General features: G+C 49.6%; 3 protein-coding genes across 5 annotated transcripts in view; 2 read left to right on the top strand and 1 right to left on the bottom strand.

Moving 5' to 3' along the window:
* Positions 1–5,405, bottom strand: part of IQCG (IQ motif containing G) — a 23,721-nt gene extending 18,316 nt beyond the window's left edge. For 2 of the 3 annotated variants that reach the window (XM_055723660.1, XM_055723658.1), the window contains exons 1-2: positions 5,111–5,405; positions 489–636 (exon numbers count right to left, since the gene is read on the bottom strand). In XM_055723660.1, coding sequence (XP_055579635.1) covers positions 489–636; positions 5,111–5,405 — 443 coding nt within the window. The remainder of the gene's footprint in view (positions 1–488; positions 637–5,110) is intronic. The other variant, XM_055723659.1, reaches the window with a different exon arrangement.
* On the top strand, positions 5,295–9,035 carry RPL35A (ribosomal protein L35a). Its single transcript, XM_055723661.1, has 5 exons — positions 5,295–5,424; positions 5,805–5,847; positions 6,970–7,122; positions 7,969–8,113; positions 8,977–9,035. The coding sequence occupies exons 2-5, from the start codon at positions 5,837–5,839 to the stop codon at positions 8,998–9,000; spliced, it is 333 nt and encodes a 110-aa protein (XP_055579636.1). The 5' UTR covers positions 5,295–5,424; positions 5,805–5,836; the 3' UTR covers positions 9,001–9,035.
* A 6,435-nt stretch (positions 9,036–15,470) lies between these two features.
* On the top strand, positions 15,471–21,230 carry C11H2orf72 (chromosome 11 C2orf72 homolog). Its single transcript, XM_055723288.1, has 3 exons — positions 15,471–16,037; positions 19,110–19,226; positions 20,414–21,230. Exons 1-3 carry the CDS (start codon positions 15,500–15,502, stop codon positions 20,503–20,505), a joined length of 747 nt encoding a protein of 248 aa, XP_055579263.1. The 5' UTR covers positions 15,471–15,499; the 3' UTR covers positions 20,506–21,230.
* The last annotated feature ends 448 nt before the right edge of the window (positions 21,231–21,678 follow it).

Raw genomic sequence — 21,678 nt, forward strand, 5'->3', positions numbered from 1 at the left:
AGAAATCAATTAATTAATAATGGTCATTGAGAATGGGCAGTTACTAACCTATTTTGAAGTGGAATCTTTCTTAATTCATTGTCTGCGGGGACTAAAGGAACTTTAGCATGGACTTAGAGAGGAACAGAATTACCCTGGGTTTGAGTACTTTCAAATATACTACTCTTTTGTATCTACATAAGAACCTTATGTTTTTCTTCCTTTTCCCTAATGCTTTGCTTGTCATCTAACCACCAAGATTTTAAAATTATAAGCCCAGGAACCTCATCTTGGGTCAATAGAGTTTTTTGCACAAAACCTTGACAGAGGCTTCTCAGTGATGCTGCAGTTGATCAGCCATGCACTTTCATTGTCTTTCTTCACCCAAGGGTCATGGAGCACTTAGAAAAAATATGAACTGATTTTTTTAAAAATGGTGGTAGAAAACATAAAACCAAGACAAGAAAAAAAAAATTTTTTTTTTAAGCAGGGAGGATAGAGGCACATACGTGGCTGAAGTCTGTCTTGCCCTCATATGAAACTGGCATGATATATCCAAGAATTGAGAGTTGATCCACACAATTCTCCAGCACAGCAGTAAACAGCAGAGCTTCCAGATGAGTGAATTTTTCCATTTCTTTAGTCTCTGTGTTCTTGCTAAGAGGAACAAAGACAAAAGGTACCAATGAGAAAGACTATGGTGTTAGTAATGTTAGTAACAGTAGTTTAAACTAAAGGTAGAGCTGAAGTAGTATTGGCAACCTTTCATATACTTCCCTAGCTTTGTTTATAGCCTTTCATACACTGTTTATGAGGGGAGCCATGCTCTGCTAATGGCTGCATTCAGGGACAGTGGAAATGTTTAGCTTTCACAAAACAAAGTAGGTCCTGGTCCCTCCTACAGTAGATTGGGGTAGACAGGCTGAGAAGAGAATGGATATGGAAGTCACAAACTAGGTGAGGTGGCCTCACCATTCAGTTCAAGGGGGAACAGTGTTTCATGATGGACTTTGTTCTTTGGGAAACAACAGAACGAAGGTGCTTTTTTAAAAGGAAAAAAAATATCCACACCTTATAAAATCTCAGATGGCGAACCTTCATGCTCTAATCATTCCTTGTTATTACTATGTAGCCTTAACACTTTTATGATCCCAGTCCCCTCAGCAGGAACTGTTACCACCTTAAGATGCTGAAAGTCAAACAAAAACCAGTATCTGGACTAAGTAAACTATCTTTAACATTCTGTGTTGTTTTATTTTAAAATGCATTTCAAATATGAAACTGCTCAGATGTATACTTAAGCATCCCTTTGTCTTGCTCACATGTATACTTAAGCATCCCTTTGTCTTGCTCACAGACATTTTTTTGTTGTTGTTGAAGAAAATAATTTACAATTGGAACATGAAATTAATTTCACTTGCATAAAACACGGGCCACTTTTCAGTGCAGGTTTATTAGCTCTCTATCAGAACAGAATAGGTAAACCAAACAAATATAACTTAGATTTTATGCATTTGTTTCTTGATGTCCCTGACTCCTACAGTAAGTTGTTTAATACAATGTATTGAAATGTAGTGTCCTTTGTAATAGGACATGGCTCCCCTTGTGCATGAGACTACAATAAAAAGCCTAGTGTGTGAGTGGCAGTCTTTTTCATGACAGCTATATGTACAGTCAATGAAACTGGAATATTGCTCCTTTCAGCCTAGACCCTTTTCTTTGATTAACTGAATAATAACTTAGAATGCAAGACTACCAGGTGCAGAGTCTTGCATTAAGGGTTTTCACAAGAGTTTCTGCTATGAAGGTGGGAGCACAGGGTGGAAGAGAGGGTTCAGGGGTGGCATGACTCCAGTGTTGTGAACCACGAATAATGCCAAGTCCTATGATGTAGCAAGACTGCTATTTTCAGCAGATAAAAAGAAGTACTAGTGCTGCTGCATAAGGCTTCAGTAAACCTCATATAAGGCATGGTGCATGTTTCTAGTTGTTTGTGTTTAAAAACAAGCACAGGTACAGAAGGCGACTAGTGGCATGATCATGCGAATAGAAATTCCCTTTTACAAGGGGTTAAAAGAATTGAGGGTTGTGATTACTCTCTATAATGTAAATATATGAAGAGCAGATACCAGGGAGAGACAGAGCTATTTAAGTTAAAGGATAATACTGGTCCAGGGTCAAAGGAGTATAATTTCCCCATAGCCAGGCAATTATGATAAGGTCTCTAACTTCTGCATGGGTGAAGATACGGAACAGCCTTTCAGAGAAGATAATCATAGAGGCACCCTAAATTACTTCAAGAAGCTTGCTTAAATCATGGCAGGAGAAGATAACAGCAAAGGAGTGATTCTGAATATTACAAATATGTTTACTATCCTTCTTGTATTTATATTGTCTTACCTAATTCCCACTGTTCAGGTCTTTTGATGGCCACCTATGACTAAGCAGGAATTGATTTCCTCATTTTGCTTCTGAATTTTTTTTCTCTTTCTCTTAAATACAAAAAAAAAATGCTACAGCTTGAGATAGAAATCTGATAATTAACAAACAAATAGCTAATGATGTGTGTAATAAACTAAACCCATCACTTTTCCTTTCTTTTCAACCTTCAAATCAATGATAGAAGTGGAGATGCATGAATGAAGTATTTTTACATAGAGAAAGCCGGATCATGTCTCTTTCCAGTCAACAGGCACTAATAAAATATTTGTAAAACTTTTACTTGTTTTTATCTTTTTAAAAAATCTGTGATCCAAATGTTGAGTCTAAACAACATAAGGATAATCTATTACATGTAGAGTCCTAATGCTAAAAATACAGTGAAAAAAGATCTGTTGTGAGATAGCTGTGACAGATGATTACAACAGCATTCTTGAAAGAAGAAACAACACTTGAAGCTCTCATAGGAAAAAGTGACTTTTTTGGAAACAAAGCAGAATGCAACAACTTTCCTTTATCCCATCAGCAGCTTCTGTCCAAGAAAGAATTAAGTCAAGATATTAATATGCATTAAGAAAGTTCACAGCTGGAATGTTTCTCTAAAGCCTGCTGGTTTGCTCCCCCTGTGTATCTCCTCCTATAACCGTATACTCACTCAGCAGATGCGTGTGCCAAGCCAGCACACTCTGGGCTTATGTTGACTTGGAAGTGAGAAGGAAACCACTGTCTGGGGCGTTAAGAAACACTGCAAATAGTCAGCTGCTCTCCCTGGATTTTAGCGTTTACACAGTGCCCACAGATCATCCTGATGCAGCCGTTGGCATCAACCTTAATCACTGTGCTTTGCTGAACTCCTTCATTAAACTGCATTAATAAAAAAAAAAGAGGTATGTGAAGCTTGCCCCAAGAGTCTAGGTTGACATTCTTTCCCTGCTGATCTAAAAGGAAAGAAAAACATATCAAGAAATAATTTTTAAAACAACTGTATAAAAGGTCTGGCCTCCTGTCCCTTTGGGGATTGCAACTCCCTCTGCTGTGTGAGAGTCCTGGATGCATGTTTCTCCCATCCTGCTGCCTGATAAACTAAAAAGGCTTCAAAGGCAGCATGTTTTACAGCATTCCTTATAGCTGATTAAGGAGATACCAATGAATTCCAGTGATAAAATGTGAAGCTGGGAACATTACATCTTCTTTAGCTCCATTTTGCAAATGATTGGCAAAGAGAGATTCTGAATATCCACAGTAGCAGTGACTGGGCCACAAATCAGAAATACCTTAGTTTTTAACAAAAAAAAAAAATCTCTTAGGCAAGCAAAATAGTTGTGGCCTTACAAAACTCTGCCTACCACTCAAATGTTAGAATGTAAGTTGCTCATCTGAAGAGAGAGAGAGAGGAAAAGAAACCTTGAAAAGCTGAAGTAATCTTGGTTTTGGCAATTTAGGACTAACTGTAGAGAGACATTTTGCTCCTGCTGTCTGAGGATGTGCTGACGAGAACCCTGGAGAACTGAGCACAGGAGTGAAAGACATGGTGCTACTTTTATCTGTACGTCCATATGGGACTAAATCTGCATGGGACATTAAAGATAAGATTTAGAGAGCATTTACTGGCTGTGTCATCTCCACTGCTGGAAAAGAGAGTGTTCTGACAGGTAGTTTATTCTCCTCAAAGCAGGGATTGTGTCCTTTCTCTGCGCAGAGATTCCCAGCACACATTTGGTACTGTTAAGTGGGTAGATTACTGAACATTGCTTTGCTTTCTACCTTTTCCTTAAAATAGAAGCCAGCAGAATAATTTGGAGAATTCATGTTTCATCCCTTCTTTGCTCCTACCTCCTAACAATTGAATTTATTTAAAGAAAACCTCTGCTTATGCATGCTTACAAGGCATTAAGTGCTTCTGCCCTGGCCCAGCAAAGTACAGATAGACTTAATTGTACTCCTGCATCAGGATTTAATTCCTCAGTCCAGGTTCAAGGTCTCCAGGCCCAGCCAGTGACAAGATGATGGTAGATTTTGCTCCTGAGGTCCAATTTTTCATAAATATGCTCTGGGCACATGTTCAAATGCAGCTTAAGGCACTTTAGGAACAAAGTTACAGGGAAAGTCCAGACAGCCAGGGCACATTTTGTATTTGGAGTAAGTTCCTAAATCACTGAAAGTGCTCTGAGAATGCATCTGAATTTCTGGCTGAGGGAAGTGAGGGAAATCTGGAGCGAATGACCCTGATGTGGGAAAACAGGTAAGTACATGCTTCCACCTGCTCTTCTTTAGGAAAACACAGGAATGTGAAATTTCATTACAGGGATTTGAGCATAGAAATGAAGTTTTCTGTCACCAAGGCGATATCGGGAATAAAATGTTGAGATGATTCACTGATGAAGGTGAGCCCGGAGGCGGGCAGGCAGGGCCTGGAGGCAGCCATCAGAAGAGCCCCCCGAGCCCGGCCGCCCCCCGAAACGCCGAGAGCTGCCCTTCGCCGCCTCCCGCCCCCTCGCAGCCCCCCGCCCTGCCAGGCCTCCCCTCCACCCACGCACCGGGATTTACCCCCGCTCCCACCCCGGGCGTCCGCAGGGCGCTGCCCACAGCAGCTGGGCCGCCGGTACCGGGCCGGGCACCCCCTCGCTCGCCCGCCTGCCCGCCCGCCGCCGGTGCTGGGAGCGGCCCGGCCGCGGCCCGCTGCAGCGCTCACCGGGACGCGGCGGCGGTGGCGCCCGTCTCCATGACGACCCCCACGCTCCGGGGGCCTCGCGGGGCTGCCCGTGCGGGTGCCTGCACGGCGGGGCTGGGGCCGCCCCTGCCCGGATCGCCGCCCGGGGGAGGGAGGGGGCGCGGGGCAGCGGGCGCGGGACGGCGCTGGGGGCGATGTACCCGACCCGCCGGGGCCGCCTGGGTTTCGCCCGCTCAGGCGGTGCTGGCGCCCCCGCGGGGGTCCTGCCCGCCCATATCCCGGAAGGCAGCGCGGCTGGGCTCCCTTTTGCCGCCATCTTGGTTCGGCGCCGGGGGGTGAGCCGGGGAGCGGCGGCGCGGGGTGGCGGGCAGGGGGAGCTGCCCCCGCCGTGGGGCCGTCGGCGGGCGCGAGGCTCCCGGCGCGCTGCGGCTGGCGCCGTGCGGAGCGGGTGGAGGGCGGGATGGCGCCGATGTGCGGCGGATGGTCCCGGCCGCGGGTTGAGGCCCGCAGCTGAAATAGGGCTGGAGCGTCCCGTTCCGTGGGGAAGCGGAGGGGTGCCCTTCCCTGCCCCGTGAGCCGGAGCCCGGCCTGGGGCGGCTGGCGGCCCGCGTCGCCTTGCTCTGGGTGGCCGCCGGCCGGCAGAATGTCGCGGCCCCCGGACTGGGCCTGCGGAGCCGCCGGCCTGCGGGACTCATGGCTTGTGTGTCCCTTCTAGGCCTGCAGGGACCGGGGCTTCAGGAGGACACAATGACCGGCAGGTGAGTGACAGCCCCGAGGTGGCTCTGGGCTCGCTGTTACGGTGCGCTTTCGACAAGTCCTCTAGACAAGCTGAGCGTTTCTGAGAGCTTTTGTTAAAGCTGCGGGTAGTCATCCGTTTTCCTGCGGCAGTTCTCATTTTCCAGGGCCGCTTCTCTGCCCAGTATCCTGCTGGGCCTTCTATTAAACGCACCCAGTTGTAGCTCCCTGTTCTGAAGCTGGTTGTAGCTGTTGGTGCTGTGTGCCACGCTTTCCCTGGCCTGTCAGTAGATGCAGGATATTAATGGTGGTTTTGATAGCATAGTCTTTGTGCACCTGCACTGTACAGCAGAGGCTTTGACATACTGCTTCTTTGGGTAAGGGAGCTGCTGTGCCATCGAGTTTTCCCTATGGTGGGTGTAGGGCTTGAGTTTGTAAATGGTGGAGGGATTGAATCTGAATCACAGCTTTTTGTCTTGATATTTATGTGTGGAGTTTATCTCACGTTGTGCATGCGTGGAAGGTGGTACTGGGTAGCTTAGTTTGATCCCTGTTGTGCTATGGGACAGTTGCTGGATGCAGTTGAGACAGTCATGCTGTGTACACGATGTGTGGAATGAGTCCCATGGTTGCCTTACCTGTGTAGTACAGGCAGGTCTTCATCATGAAGAATTGTTGAGTTTGTGTAATGTTTCTTGTCCAGTGTATGTGGGACTGTCTCTCTACAAATTAGCAGCGGTTAATATCTTCTATAGCAGTTACTGCAGCACAGGAGATTCAGTTGATGTTACCTATAGAAAAAAAAGTAGTATTTATTCATCACTGAGTGTTAGTAGATATTTGAAAACGTAACACCTACTAGTGCTGAAGCACTTCGGTTGTAGTGTGAAGCCTGTAGTGGCAGAAATTTATAACAAGCAGAAGGATACAAAGTGCTCATAAATACTTCATGTTCCAGTTACTTAGCTTTCCTCTGTTGACTGAACATAAGGATTTGCAGTAATTTATAAAAGCAAAAGCGACAGGATTTTTTCCTCAGCTAAATCTCTACTGGTGTGGAAATAGTTTGTGCTGAAACAGTACCTGATTTTACATTTGATACTTCGGAGTGAATTGCAATTTGTAAATGTTTTCCATGCCTTTAGGCTGTGGTGCAAGGCCATCTTTGCTGGCTACAAACGTGGCCTCCGAAACCAGCGGGAGCACACAGCCCTTTTGAAAATTGAAGGTGTTTATGCCCGTCAGGAGACAGACTTCTACTTGGGCAAGAGGTGCGCCTACGTATACAAAGCTAAAAAGTAAGTTACTATTTATTAGTATGCCAAATTAGCCAATTCCTATGTCAGCTTTTGTAAATGTCAGGATGTGAGCAGTCTGTTTATAGAGCTTTTTTGTTAGAACAAAAATAAATTGGGCTCAATATATCAATAAAATGTCTGTGAAGTACTGTATAGACCAGTTTCCTGGGTTGGTTTCATTTTTGAAGTCCAGCAGAAATACTTTGTGAAGTCTGGAGGAATTTGTATCCTGCCTTTTGCATGCTGATGTCAGAGCACTGTCAATTCTGCTGTGCTGGCATTGGTGGAGGCCTTAAGAACAGTTACTTACTAACTTCCACTTTTCTTTGAGTGTAATTGTTAAGAGTTCCGAATTGCATTGAATAAAACTGATCAGACTGTTATCTTGGGAATGATGGTGGTCAGGCTGGCATATAGCTTTTCTTGTAAAGCAATTTTTAGCAGTCTGTCCCAGTGGCTTAGGCCTCTCCAGCCTTAGTGTCCAGAGAAATCTTACAAATAAGATGTTTCATTTTCTTTGGAGTTGAAATTGAGGAGGTTTTGGATTGATCATATTAGTATCAGTGTTTTCCAAATTCTTAAGCTTTTTAACTTGTTTATAGCTCTCCAGTGGAGCTTCTGGTGAGTTACAAGCTGCACTACTTACCCATTTGGAAGGTATTGTGAAAATTGCAGGCCTAATGAATTTCACAGGTAAATAATAGTGGAAGATACGTTATTAAAGGACAGTTGTGGAATAAAGTTAATGAAGTGTCTTAAGGAGCCTGCATTGTCTGTACTGTCATTGATCAGTCCTGTACAGAGCTGTGACTGGTGTGCTCAGCAGTTCTTTTCCTCTCTCCTCAGCAACACCGTAACCCCTGGTGGCAAGCCCAACAGGACACGAGTGATCTGGGGGAAGGTAACCCGCGCACATGGGAACAGTGGCATGGTTCGTGCCAAGTTCCGCTCCAACCTTCCTGCCAAGGCCATTGGACACAGAATCCGAGTGGTAAGTAGATTTATTTTAGCAACAAGTTATTGGCAGTTTTTGGTGTGCCTTTTTTTTTAATCCTACTTAGTATGAGGAAAAACTTGAGCTATGGTTTTGCTCTGTTGCTGTTGTGTATTTGACATGGCAATTTGAGAAGTGCTCCTTCTGGAGCTAGGAAAGGTTTGCTGCTGGCTTGTTGTGCTGAGGGGGGGGATTGTCTCATTGCCAAGGGTTCTGTATGCTTGCTCAGGTTGACTGGAAGGACTTCTCAAGTTCCAGGACTGCTCCCCAGCTCCCTTCTAAAGTTATCTTGTACATGTATTTTTGTACCCTCCTACTCCAGTTCCTACCTGTTGATAAGATTCTACTCCTACCTCCCAAATGTTTTAACTGAGGGGTGTGCTGTCCTGGTTTGTCCACTAGCACCTCCTCCACAGTTGATGTTTTGGCCCCAGGGCTTCAGTGAGACTGTCCCTTTAGGTCCCTCACCCAGAAGTCTAATGCAATACTTTTCTAGTAATGTCAAAGGGAGTATCAGAGGGGTGCAGTCCTTCCTATCTGTCTGTCTGTCTTCTGTGCCTTAGCAAAAGCACAGTAGAAGCAGCACAGTTAAATCCTGAAACTAGACCCATGAGGGCTCTCCCTGCCAGTGAGCGGGAGGGCCAGCTGCTGGGGGAGTCTGTACCACCAGTGAAACGCTACTTTGGGTCACTGAACTAGTTGTTAACACTTTTCCATTCTTGCACCTCTTTGTAAATGAGGGGGTTGCTTTTATAGTAGATGAAGAGATTGATCTAGATTGTAACTGTAAAACTTGTGTTTAAGATAGTAGTCTAATAATAATATTTCTAACAGATTCTGTCTATTCTTGTATTTTACAGATGCTGTATCCATCTAGGATCTGAATTTTTATTGGAAATAAAATGGAGAATCTGTTTAATTTTTGTCCGTTTCTGTTTTTATCCCCTCTGCCTATTTTGAGGGTCTTTGTTCTTTTTCAGTAGCGTATCAGAGTTCACAGCACAGGGATGGAGTAGTGACTCAGCTAGATGATGAAATGGAGATTCAACCTCTGCTTGGCAAGGTTTGTAGAGCAGACTACATTCTAAAGACAGATCACAGGCAGATTTTACTGCAAGCTGTCTCTGCCTCCCATCATGGAATCTGAATGGTTTGTAGGGCTAAACAGCAAATGTTTACAACATCTTAAACTGTGCACACAAGCTTTATATAGAACATGAGAAGCATTTGCTTGGCTTACCTTCTAGAGGGAAAATTCTTGTCTTGTACTTTGCAATAACTGCTGTTGAGACAAAACTGTAATGCAACACTAAATCCTAGCAGGTATAAGTACTGTTTTTAGGTGTGAGCTAGGAGTTCTAGTAGAATCACAAAGAATGAGCTGTGTAGCATCTGCTTTATGTAATTTATTAAGAAATTTTCATCATAACTCTCTCATGCCTGAGTTAATACTTGCTGGTTTCCTGGCCAGCCTTATCACAGTGTGTAATGCAGGGTGGCAAGGATCTTTGCATCAAGCCAGTGCATCATCTTCATGAGTTCTTTAAGGTTTGTTGAATAAGAAGGTGGTGAAAAAATAATTTAAAGATTCTTGAAGTACAAGCCTCAGAGTTTCTTAATATATCCCTCAAAAATACTGGGTAATTTTAAGACCTGGGAGCACAGGGATGCCCTGCAGAGGCAAGGGGTGTAGCTGCAGGATGTGTGGCTGGGATGGGGAGGAATGTAGGCACCCGGACAGCTGAGGAGGAGAGGAGGCAGAATGCCATGGGTGCTCTCAAGCTGCATCCATGCTTTGTTCTTCAGCTAATCCTGGGTAGATATCCAAGAGTCTTGGAGCTCTTTGCTGCTGTGACTGTTCCCCCAACCTGCTGCAGTCCCAGCAAAGGCAAGTCACGGGAGATCTGCTCTTTAAATGTTGAACACCCTTCTCATTTTGACTAATACAGGGTTGGCAAGTTTTCGTATGCTAGCTCTGCTGCCAGGCTAGCAGGAGCACTGTGATCCAGCAAAGCAGGAACAAGGGGCTGTGGCCTGAAACCTCTCCAGCCAGCTCAGCTAGAGCAAAAAAAGGAGATGCTCCAGCAAGAATTAGGAGCGCTGTTGCATGGCCCAGAAGCTGGCCAAGGGTAACAGGTCTCTTCCCAGGATAGAGGAGAGCAGCCTGCTCTGCTCAGCTGGCATTGCATGCTGTGAGAGCAGCAGGGAGCAGTTGTCCTGTGGGCTTCTGGCATACGAGTATCTGAGTACTACCTCTGGAAGATCTTGGTCAAGGCAGCACCTGAGCCAAGTTTTGCCCATCTCAAAAAAACACTTGTCTAGCCCTGCTCCTCACTGATCTGGCCCATCATGCCTATGTAGCCCATAGGGCAAAGTTCAACAGCCCTGTGGTGACCTGTGGTATACCAGAGCGGCGCCTTGCCAGCTGGTTATCTGTGGCCTCTTCCAGGGTTCAACAGTGTCAAGCCAGGCAGATCCAAATCCTGTTCCCAGCACTGGGAGCAACTCCAGCCAGGGAAGCTGATGGATCTTCCCTTTGTCATTTTTATAAAGGGAACAGTTCTGAGAAGCTGGGGGGCTTGGCCCGTGCCAAGGAGGGGTTTTGTGGGAAGGAGGCAGGAAGGGCTGTGTTTGTGTGGCAGTGATCCCCAATCACAGGTCTCTGGCTCGGTGGGGTCTGGGGTAACTTCTAGAGGTTCTGCAAAGGGTGGGCACACAAAGCTGGACTAGTGGTGTTGAAGGCATGTGTGTACTGGGAAAAAATGGAGGCTGGTGGCTGTGAGAAGATAGTCCCGTGTTCTGTTGTCAAACCAAAGGCAAGGGTCCAGCTGAGGGTCTGGCAGGACAGCTAGAAGAGGCAGCTTGGTCCTTGGGTCTGATTTCATGTCTATTGCCAGCCAGTTTTTGAACATATTCCCTGTAGAGGAGCAAAGGGTGCGGCAAGCAGAGGAGCAGCCTCCATCGCTCTCTAAGGGGACAGGCAGAGAATCCCTCCTACTGCATGGGACTACCCCAACACCATGGGCTGTCTGCACGTGGCCATGTGCCAGGTCCCTGTCCTCTCCAGACATACCTCCCTAAGTTCCTCTGCCATCCAGAAAGGGATGGTGCCATAAGGAAACTTAGGACAACTGCAGAGATGGGCAGCATGAGGCACAGCTTTCAAAGCGAATGGGATTTTGGAGAAGGGAGGCAGGGAAAGGTTTAGGGTGCTTGATCAGGAAGCCAGGCTGTTGTCTAAACCGTGGGGCAGCCGGGGGCTTCCCAGCTTTATTTCCTTATGGAGCGTAAACTCTGCTGAGCGGATCTCAGAGGGGGTGTGATGACAGGGATGGATCCAGGCCACAGCAGAGTTGGCACAGGCTGCCTCAGCCATCCCTGGAGTTGGCTGGGTTTGGGGAGCTGGGACAGAAAAAAGCGATCATCCCATTTGGATTCAGTCGTGACTGGACTTGCCACAGGAAGGAGCTGTGTCTGGTTTGATACAGTTCAAGCTTCAGTGGGTAAAAAGTGGGTAGGACTCTGGGTTCAGGGGCTAGAAAGGTTGAGGAGCGTTCTGGAGCGAGTCAGTGGAAGAGATGGGAAGACCCAAGGACTTCAGGAGACAGGGCCTGGAAGGGAATCAGTGGGACCGGGGTATTCGGGGCAACTGAATAGGTGGGGTTTGGGGTATTTTCTTCACTGACAATTACTTCCTCTGGAACTTCTTTGGGGCACCCAAGATCTCCGTGGATGAAGAACCTGGTGAGTGCTGGTGCCCCATAGCAATTTTCCTGGTGGCAGCTGGTAGCACTGCATGAATAAAGCAGGTGCTTTCTACCATCTCATAATGATAATGTATTTTTCCAAAGCAGTAAGTGGAAGCAAGTTTGGAGAACACATGTGTGAAAGAGGACATGTGCATAGGTTTGCTAAGGCTTAGCTTGTCAGCAGTCAGTCCCTGCTCCTAGCTGGCTCAGAGGTTTTTTCAAGTGCCCCCATGAGCACTGATGCTGCTGAGAGGAAGAGTTTGAAGAGCTGGGCTGAGTCACTGGACACGGAAGCTCAGAGCTACTTCCACGGATTCCCTCTTGCTCATTTAGCCTCTTTGCCCTCCTATCATCAAAACTGGCAAAAAATCCTTTTCCCCGTCCTCTTTATACTCTCTTCAGAAGAGAGGTTTGTCTTGGTAAATGCATCTCTTAAGGGGCCTAATCCAATGGACCTTTGATTTTGTTTAGACTTCAAGGCACTACTAATACACATGATAAATCTATTTCTCTGAAAAAAGCATCCTCCTCCTTTGAAGTGCAAAATGAGCAGATGTTGTGTTTGCTCTGAACAGCTATGGGCGTATGTAAGAGATGTGATTACCCTCATTTAGGGCTATCTGTAGAGATTTTCTACAAATGTGACTGTGGGATGTTTGAAGGAGTGTCAGGCCTTGTAAATACATCCGTGGTTTTGTTCAGATGCCTGCCAGAGCTCTGGAGTAACTTTGCTGGGTACTGCAAATACTGAGCTCATGACTCCCTCTGAACTGTTTGAGCTGTACCCCTCTGGGTAACACAGAGGGAGATAAAGTTGTATTTGCTGTTTGATCTTACCTCTGTTAATGAGTAAAGAAATGTAAACAAGGTTGTTTGGGTATTGTGGGTGACATTCACCTTTCCAACCAGCCTCTGCTGGCAATGGTACATGTGTACCCAAAATTAACTCGAGAATTGCAGTGGCCACAAAGAATAGCTCTATCTGGTCCCAAATACTAGTTTCTAGAGGCTGTGCTGGTGGTTTAAACTTTGGGGTCGCTGCAGAGAATAGCCAGTGGTGCTCCTTCTGAGCTGAGTTAGAAATACCATTTCAATTTTTTTTATGGCTTCTCTGCAGGAATCATCTCCATAAATTCAGGGAATTGCCTGCTTAAAGCCCACTTCCCAAGGCACTTTGGGAGTATGGGTGTCTGTGGAAGTCACTGGCACAAGCACTGCTTGAAAAGAGCCCTTCAAGACCCATGCTGTTAATGGTCTTTGCACATCAGACAGGGTACAACTGGCACCACCACACACAGGCTGCGCTGGCAGCATGTGTGGAGTTTAAACGTGTTGTGGGTCTTCTTGTGGCAGTTTGCAGGGAGCATCCTGCCTCCTTAGAGCCAACTGCAAGAAACCTGGGCTTCCTTGGTCTAACTGGCCAAAGCAACTGTTTGGTTTTGGCTTGTTCCTCGCAGGGAGCACCCAAAGCTGCTTGTCCCTCTTCCCAGAGACCTGCTTGTGACTGCCTTATGAACCAGTCTTTGTGAGGTCTGCATCAACAGTTCTGTAGAAGAGGAAAGTATGAGCAGAGAAACCCCAAGATGAGGGCTGCTGCGGACCAGCACCTGCTCCTGTCCCCTCCTCCTGCTGCTGGCACAGCTCATGGTGCTGGTTACACCCGGGGCTTTTCTCCACAGGACCATGAGCAGGATTCTGAACAGATGAGAAAAAAATCCTTGTAAATACAAAATCTGGACAACAGTAAGGCCAGATTTAGCTGCTGAATTATGTCTGACTTTGTAGCCCTGCCACGCTGACAGCTGCTCTCAGGGCTAGCATGCTGGCATGGCAGCATGAGCTCTTGCAATAGTAGACCCTGATCTTTGGAAGAGAAGCCTAATCCTTCTCATTTATCCCCTCCCAATTTACTTATCAGCATTTGTCAATGAGTAAGTTACTTTTGCTAGGACCCGGGGCATAAAGTCTCCCTGAAACCCTCACCTAGGCTGTCTGGCTCCTGCGATGCTGGTGTAGGGTAGTGTTTTTGAAACCTGGGGCAGATGTTTTCCTGGCTTAAAACTGGTGTCGCACAGCAACCTTCCCAAGCTGCCATACCTGCACTGCGACGCCTGTGCCATGTCCCTATGGTGGCTGCTGATCTGCTGGGCTGTGGGGATGGGTGGCCATGAAGACAGGCAGGGAGCAGGCATGCTGGCTCAGCAGCCTTCACGGCACAAGCATGCCCCAATGCACAAACTGGGAATCACTAATCCAGGGCAGACACATGGATTTGGGCTCTGCTTTCACCCCCGGTATTCTTGGAGCTTCCTCTGCCCATCCCACAGAGATGGTCTGGCTCCATACGGTCTCAGAGAGTGACCGGCCAAGGTGACTCTGGCCGTTTGCACCTTTGAGCTGTTTACCTGCTCCCAGGTTCTTGCGATAAGACACTACCTGTTTGGAGGCGTCTGTTCTGATATGGCACAGGGGAAGTATTTACCATGTGCTGTGGATTGGAGCTTCCTGGTTCATCTGGCAGACACGCCGACACCACGTAAGCGCCAGGGTTGGGCATGGCAGCTTCTGTCATGTGGCTTTCATTTGCCATTGGCTGGCAGAGCCAGCTCGTGGGATACTGGCCTTATCCCATGCTGAAGCTGTGTAACACGTGCCAGCATCAAAGCCCCAATTATAGCTCTGTACTTAGCCCTGCAAACTGCCCTGCAAACTTTTTGTGCTTTGACGGGACATGTGTGTGTCACTGTGGAGCAGTGCCAGTGCTGGCGGGGCTGTGACTATGGGCTGTTTTGCATGGAGGGGGATGGATGTAGTGTTTGCAGAGGGGAAGCCAAAGGGGACTGGTTTGGGAAGGGGCTCGGAGGTTCAGTGTGTGTGAGGTGGGCGCTGCAGCTCGGCTGTGAACTTGTGCATGAATTGGGGAACATGTGACCAGTGGCGTGGGTATGGCCTTTCAGGGGGTAATTGTTTCCCAAAGTGGAATATTTTCCCAAATGTGGCTGGCCAGGCTGTGCAGCAGCATAGTGCCTCCTGTGGCACATGATGCCAGAGGGGCCACTCCATCGCTGCCCTGGGGTGCGGGGTGTTACACCCTGGGCAGCACGCTGTACCCTTGGGGTGCACCGTCAGCTGCGTCTCTATTGTGGCCCCGTGGGTGTTCCACGTTGCAGCCACCGCAGCCTCTGCTCACCGCTCTCTCAGCTCCCTGGCCCCTCCGCAGCACGTTTTTTGCTTGAATTTTATCACCTCATTGGAAAGGAGCCCAAGCTCGCAGGAAGCCTGTGCCACGGCTCTGAGGCTGGTTGCGTGGCAGCTCTGGGTGCCCCGGGTCCCCTCCAGGCCCCCTCTGCTGTGCCCACCCGGCAGCAGGCAGGGGCTGCTCGCCAGAGGGGGCTGGGGGGGCCGGGCCGGGGCTGGGGTGCATGGGGCGGTGGGGGTACGGTGCTCTCCTTGGCACCCCCCGCCCCGCTGGAGCGGGGGCGGCGCTGGAGCGGGTGCCCGGGTACTGGCCCGGGGATGCTGCTGGGGCCGAGGGACCTGCGGCGGGGCGGTGCCGGCGGCGGGGCGGTGCCGGGGGCGGTGCGCGGTGCCGGGGGCGGTGCGCGGTGCCAGGCCGGGTGCGCGGCGGCGGGAGATGGCGACGGCGGAGCTGCTGGAGCTGCGGACTCTGGTGGAGCGGGCGGGCGGGCGGCGGGCCGTGCTGCTGGTGGCCGAGGTGGCGGAGGGGGCCCCGGCAGCGGCCACGCTGGCCGCCTTCGCCCGCGACCTCCTGGGCGACGAGGCGCCGCCGGGGCCGGGGCCGGGGCCGGGGCCGGGGTGCCGGTCTCGGCGGCGAGCGGGCGGCGGGCGGCGGGCGCTGGAGGCGCGGCTGCTGCTGGTGCTGTGCCGCGGCGGGGCGGCGCGGGGCCGCGGGGCCCGGGCCCGCCTGCGGGAGGTGGTGCGGGACGTGCGCGGCCGCCTGCCCCCCGCGCCACCGCCCGCCGTGGTCGGCGTCCTCCTGCCCGGCGGGGACGCGGAGGACGCGGCGGTGCTGGACGCCACGCTGCGGCGGCAGTTCCCGGCGCCCGGCACGGTGCAGGCGGCCCGGTACGGCCCCGGCAACCCCGCCGCCCTGCGCGAGTGCCGCGCCGCCGCCTGCCGCGCCCTGCGCGCCGCCCTGCAGCACCCCGCAGGTACCGGGGGCACCGGCCGCGGGGCGCCGGGGGGTCGGGCCGCTCCCTCCCTCCCTCCCTCCCTCCCTCCCTCGCTCCCCCGGGGGCTTTCGCAGTGGGATTTGCTCCGTTTTCCGGTGGGATCTACCCCATCCTAATGGGATCTAACCGCTACTGATGGGATTTCCCCCCACCCAATCAGATCTGGCTTTCCCCAGTGGGATCTCTTTCATGCTGTTGGGATCAGAGCCTTCCCAACGGGATCTGCTTTTTTTCCGGTGGCATTCCCAGCTCTAGCAGCCGGGGAGAACAAACTTCCCAGTGGACTGGGAAGCACTAGAGCAGCTCATGGATAGCAGGGATGTGTCAGCTGATAGCTGTGACAGTGTGGTGATCCATGTGACATGGTGGCCATCAATGCTTGTGGCTGTGTGTCCTTGGGGACGCGGGAACTGTAGGGTGCAGGCAGGACCTGACCTTCCTGCAGGAGGAAGATGCTTGTGCTGACTTTGCATAGTAAGAACCACAGCAAGGGGTTGGTTGGGTTTAAACCCAGTCATCTGTTGGTGGCCAGTTTAAGCAAGGTGACGATGGCAGGATGAAAGCTCTGTGTCAAACAGGCCCTGAAGAAAAGCGCTCGCCCTGGAGCGAGAGGCGTCATGGTTGTGTGTGAACGCAGGGTGATGGGCAGCTGGGCAGGCTCTGCTGTCACAGCAGCCACATGAAACAGCCTGGGCTCACTGTGATCTTTGGCACTGCCTGTCTTAAGCTGTTTCTCTTTCCTCTTCCCTTCTTTCATTTTCCTCCACTTTTCGCTTGCTTCCCATCATTTCCAGGGGCTCTGGTGTTCTGCTGTCTTGCTGCCTTTGCCCCCAGGGATCCTGGCACTTGCCTGTGGCAGCACATTGACAGGGCCCTCTGGGATCCTTGGGACATGGGGTGCGTTGGCTGCAGCTCTGGTGCTTCTTTCCATCAGCTCAGTCCAGAATCCTGGATTTGAATGCTGAGGAGCTTTGAAACGGCCAGGATCTACTGCGAGGGTGCAGGGCTGTCTTTTGTCAACTCTTTTCACCGAGACACGCACGATCCCCTTTCTAGCTTCTGTCCTTTTGCATGCTTTTGTCTTCCTCATGATTTTCCTGCTGCAAAAATTTCTGGTGTGTTCTCAGATGCCAGTGAGACCTCCACTGGCTGCAGCAGCCTGGTGGGACAGCAGCTACAGAGGCAGAAAACCATCCCTGCATACATGACCTTCTTCTACCCCTGCACATTGCTGGCGCTTGGCTCAGTACATGTATTTTTGCGGTTGGCTATGGACTTGTCCTTCATGCAGATGTGGAACCAGTGTAACAGCCAACAGTGGAGAAGGAGGAGCAGAAGGAGCCAGAGCAGGTGTTTCAGCCTGTTTGTGTGTACTTTATAAGCGTGGTGGGTAGGAGGACTCGGCACGATGCTTTAATTCACCTCTGATGCTCTGCCTGGTGCTCTTAGTCATGTAAGTGTCCCAGGACCTGCATGTGTAATGAGGATGCTCATTAGCTGCAGGGTTCAACCTTAGACAGGGACAGCTTCTTTCCACACCCTTGTGAGACCCACCTTCCAAAATGTCCATGTGGCCAGAGGGATCCCAAGTGTAGCCATGCCTCTGGGAAGCTGGGGACCTGGCAGTGCTGGGCACCAGCTCCATTGCAGCCTGGTCTCCTTCACCCCATGGCTATCCCCACAAGCGAGGGAAATATATATGAAGGGCTATAATATCTTCAATGTGAAGTGAGGGAGGACTGTGGGAAAGATGGGTGTGGGGCTGCAGAGCACCCTGAAAAGCAGGTTCTAGGGATGCTGCTCTAAGGATGTCCTCAGTCAGGGCTGAGCTTATCTTGTTTCCCCTCTTGACTTTAGAAGGAGCTTGTGCTAAGCTGAAAAAAGATGCTCTTGCATCTGGATAAGGATGCTGGCAGGTGTACAGAGGGTAAGGCTCTGTGTATGTGTGCTTGCGCTCATTTTACTTCAGCCCAGCTTCAAAGCCTCTTCCTCTTCACACACGTTGCTGCTCAGCTCTGCCCATGACAGCTGCTTTGGAGCTGCAGCCTCCCCTCCGCCCCATGCTGGGAATAGCCTGGACACTGCCATTTGTGCAGTGGAGCTAGGACAGCAATGGCAGTGGTGTTCCTGCATCACTTGGGTCTAAGCAGGAATGTGCTGGGCTGCTATTCTGCCCTGCCTGGGTGGGGTCCAGAGTCCCTGCACACTGCAAGGGGAGCATATGTTTATGGCTGGAGGTTTTGGTTTGTTGACAGGCAGGAAAGACTGCCACTGTGAACCCTTCAGTGTCGCAATGGTTTGCTAAACTGAAGGACGCTGAAGTGTTTATCATTTGTTATCTGATTAGCAGGTGAAAGGCTGGATAATATTTCAATGGAGATGCTGGACTGCTGCTGTTGGAGACCATATAAAATACGCTGATGTAGTGTTTTACAAGCTACTGTAGCGTTTTACTATAATGGCTTGAAAGCCTGTAGTAACTTGCTGAGACCTTTGTTATCCTCCAAAATAAATACTATACGTTGATGGAGGCCACGTGCTCTCTGCATTTTGCAAGCAGTTACAGCTGTAGTTTTCAGCGTGCTGCAAGTCTGTTTGTCCATCAGGTCTCTCCCGGAACTACTTAGTAAAGCAGGGAGCAGTAGATAGGTTGATGTGGCAGAAGCTGTGTGATAATACAAAAGAAAAACTTCCTTCTGCAGGCATGCCCTGTGTCAGTCTCCAGCCTTGCCACGTGTGCTGGCTGAGCTCCTGCCAGGTTTCTTGCTTGCCCTGGGCGGCTGCATACAGGATGGTTTTGGCAGCGAGGCTGCAACGTAGAAGTCAGCACTGGGAACAAATTTCCAGGGTAGCAGAGAGGTTTTGGACTGAAATAAGGATTGCCAGGAGATGCTCTGTGCTTTCCAGGGGTGGGCTCTGTGGAGTGGACCTGGTTTTGCAGTGAGGAATTTGGCTCGTGGAGGGGAGATGTCGCGAGTCAGCAGCAGGGAAGTGGGGGAGCAGCAGGGCTGACCGCTGCTGGTCTGAACTCATCTTCTCCGATTTATCCAGAAGAGGGGAAAGACAGGGAGAGGTGGAAGCTTCCATCCTTCCTGCGTTGCATTTCTTGGAGCCGGAGGAGCCGGAGAAAAGGTCATGAAGCAAAAGCTACAAACAGTGTTCATGAAGGTATGCCCAGCTCCCTCCCTTGTACTCCTGCTGTGGCTGTCAGAGGTTTCTCACCAATTCCCTGGTGGTTCAAGTCCCCAAGCCCCTTGCTGGTGGCTTCCTTAAGCTATTTCCAGCTCCACAGCTGACATCTCTTCCCTGGCTGTGGTTTGGCCAGAACTTGAAGACAACCAGCTGGCTGCTGTGTTGCTGCTTCCCTGTTTTCTGACTTTTTGCTTGTCTAAATAAAACCACGTTGGGTCTGGTGCCCAACTACACCCCTGGGAGAACTTCAGAACTCAGCATTTTGGCAGAGTTTCTGGCAGCAGAACTGCTCTCTGTCTAAACAATGAATTGGAAGCATCACCCTGATCTTACATGATGTCTTCTGCAAACATGGCTGGAAGGGGTGTTCCCAAACCACTTGCATTTGGGGCTGGTGGAGAGGAGGAAGAGGGCAGCCAGCCTTGGGCTCCCTGATTCTAAAGGAAGCTGTTCAGGTAATGAATTGCCTAACGTTCAGCCTTTGCTGGCACTTCTGCTTGCCTTTTCCAGCAGTGATTTTCTTTTTGCAGAAGTGCCCCCATGCAGGAGGCTACAAGGCGTGAGATGTGGAGATCCATACTGCTTGACGGAGCACACAGAGGGGAATAGAAATTCTTTCACTGTAGAAAGAATAGAATATTTGCAGTTGGAAGGGACCTACAATGATCATGTAGTCCAACTGCCTGACCACTTCAGGGCTGACCAAAAGTTAAAGCATGTTATTAAGGGCATTGTCCAAATGCCTCTTAAACACATAAAATGTTTAAAAAGCGTAAGGGTTGGAGGAAACAACTGAAATGTCCAGTTTGTGCAGGTTTGAGATGTGTCCTCTGGGGCCAGAAAATATAAGTGCCTGCTCTTGCTGTCAGTGCCAGGTGGGTGATACCTCATGGCCTCACGGCTTGTTCTGAGATTGCTGAGACTGCAGGTGGCCAGGGAGCTGGGCCTCGTGCTCCTTTGCTCATAGGTCACCCTTGTTTGTTGAAGCAATGTTGAGTTTGTAAATCAAAATGAAAATAAGTTATGAAAAAGATCAGCTGTGCTTAGATTGTGAATCGATACCAAGAGCTTTGTCCCATGCTTTCTTTTCATTTAAAGTTGCATTTTGCATGAAGAAGCGTTTCCCATTCAGATCTTCCTTGACCTCTCTCTGCTGTTTGCAGATGACCTACGGGATCCTGAGGAAGAGTTGGCTCTGACCAGCCTGTCCCCCAATGGAAACTATGAAGAAGCTGCTGGAGGTGTGGGCACCTAGAGCACCTGGGTGCCCAGCACAGTCCATGTCCCAGATCTGCCTGGTGGGTTTGGAGCAGTGGGAGGAGGAGCTGGTGCATGCCCACTCACCCTCTTCTCTGAGGACCCACCACTCTGGGGAGAAGCTGCTCAGCTTAACTCAGCAGGGTCTTCTGTAGCTGCTGACAGCCTCTGAGGTCTATGCCAGAGAGCCATCCCTTGCTGCGCCCTGCTGTCTGGGGGTACCTGGAGCTGCTGCTGGACACTGGGCTTCTAAGAAGCTCTTTGAGGATGTATCCTGTGTCCTGGGTGAAATGATGTTGGTACTTTGAGTGTGAAATGCAGCCACCTGCTTGAAGAATGAGGAGTGCTTTCTAATTCTGAGCGAAGTTCCCTGCTGAGATTGCCGGGGCTGGCCTCCCTGGCAAACAGATTCTGCTGCCTTGTTTTCCCGCTTTACTGCTGCTTTGAAGTTCCCACCCTCTCTCTGATCAGGAAAAAAAAAAAGAAAGCATGGTGGCATGGAGACTGCAATGTCATATTTAGTGCCATCTTGGTGCTTGCCTTGGTGCTCATAGACTGGCTGATGGACTGCTTGGTTGGGAGGGGGTGGCAGATGGACAGTAAGGTGTGTCTGATGCCATCTTACCTGGGTCATCCCCACAGCCATGTGGTGGCAGGTCTTGGAGGTGGCCTGCAGCACAAAATGTGGCTGCTTCACAAATAAATATAATCTATTTAAGTAGTTCCAAAGGGCTTTGTGTACCTTGTGGGGCAACACAATTAGCTGCAAATCCTTGGTTTATGAGGAATATTACTATAATGCTAAGAATACCTTTTTTATTCTTACTTTAATGCAACATGAAACAGGTCTTGTTTTATTTTTAGCACAATCTCCTGGGTTTTGTTTGGGGCTGGCTGTCTTTTTGGAGCTCCATCCAGCTCAACCCATCATGTTTAGCCTACCTCTTCTCTGGATTAGCCGTATTATGTCGGTATGTCCTCTGCACATGGCCGTCCTCTCTCTGGCTCCTTTTTTTCCAGTGGCAGCTGAAGTGTCTGCCGTCCTGCCAGCTCCGGTCAGTGCTCTGTCCCAGCAGTGTGCCTTTGGCATTTCTCTAGCTCTTATCTGGAGCAGGGGATGGCTTTTTTTTACCTGCTCTGCTCATGACTGTGATCATCAACATTTTCCAAC

This window comes from Falco cherrug, chromosome 11 (genome assembly GCF_023634085.1).
Source record: "Falco cherrug isolate bFalChe1 chromosome 11, bFalChe1.pri, whole genome shotgun sequence".
Classification (NCBI taxonomy): Eukaryota; Metazoa; Chordata; class Aves; order Falconiformes; family Falconidae; genus Falco; species Falco cherrug.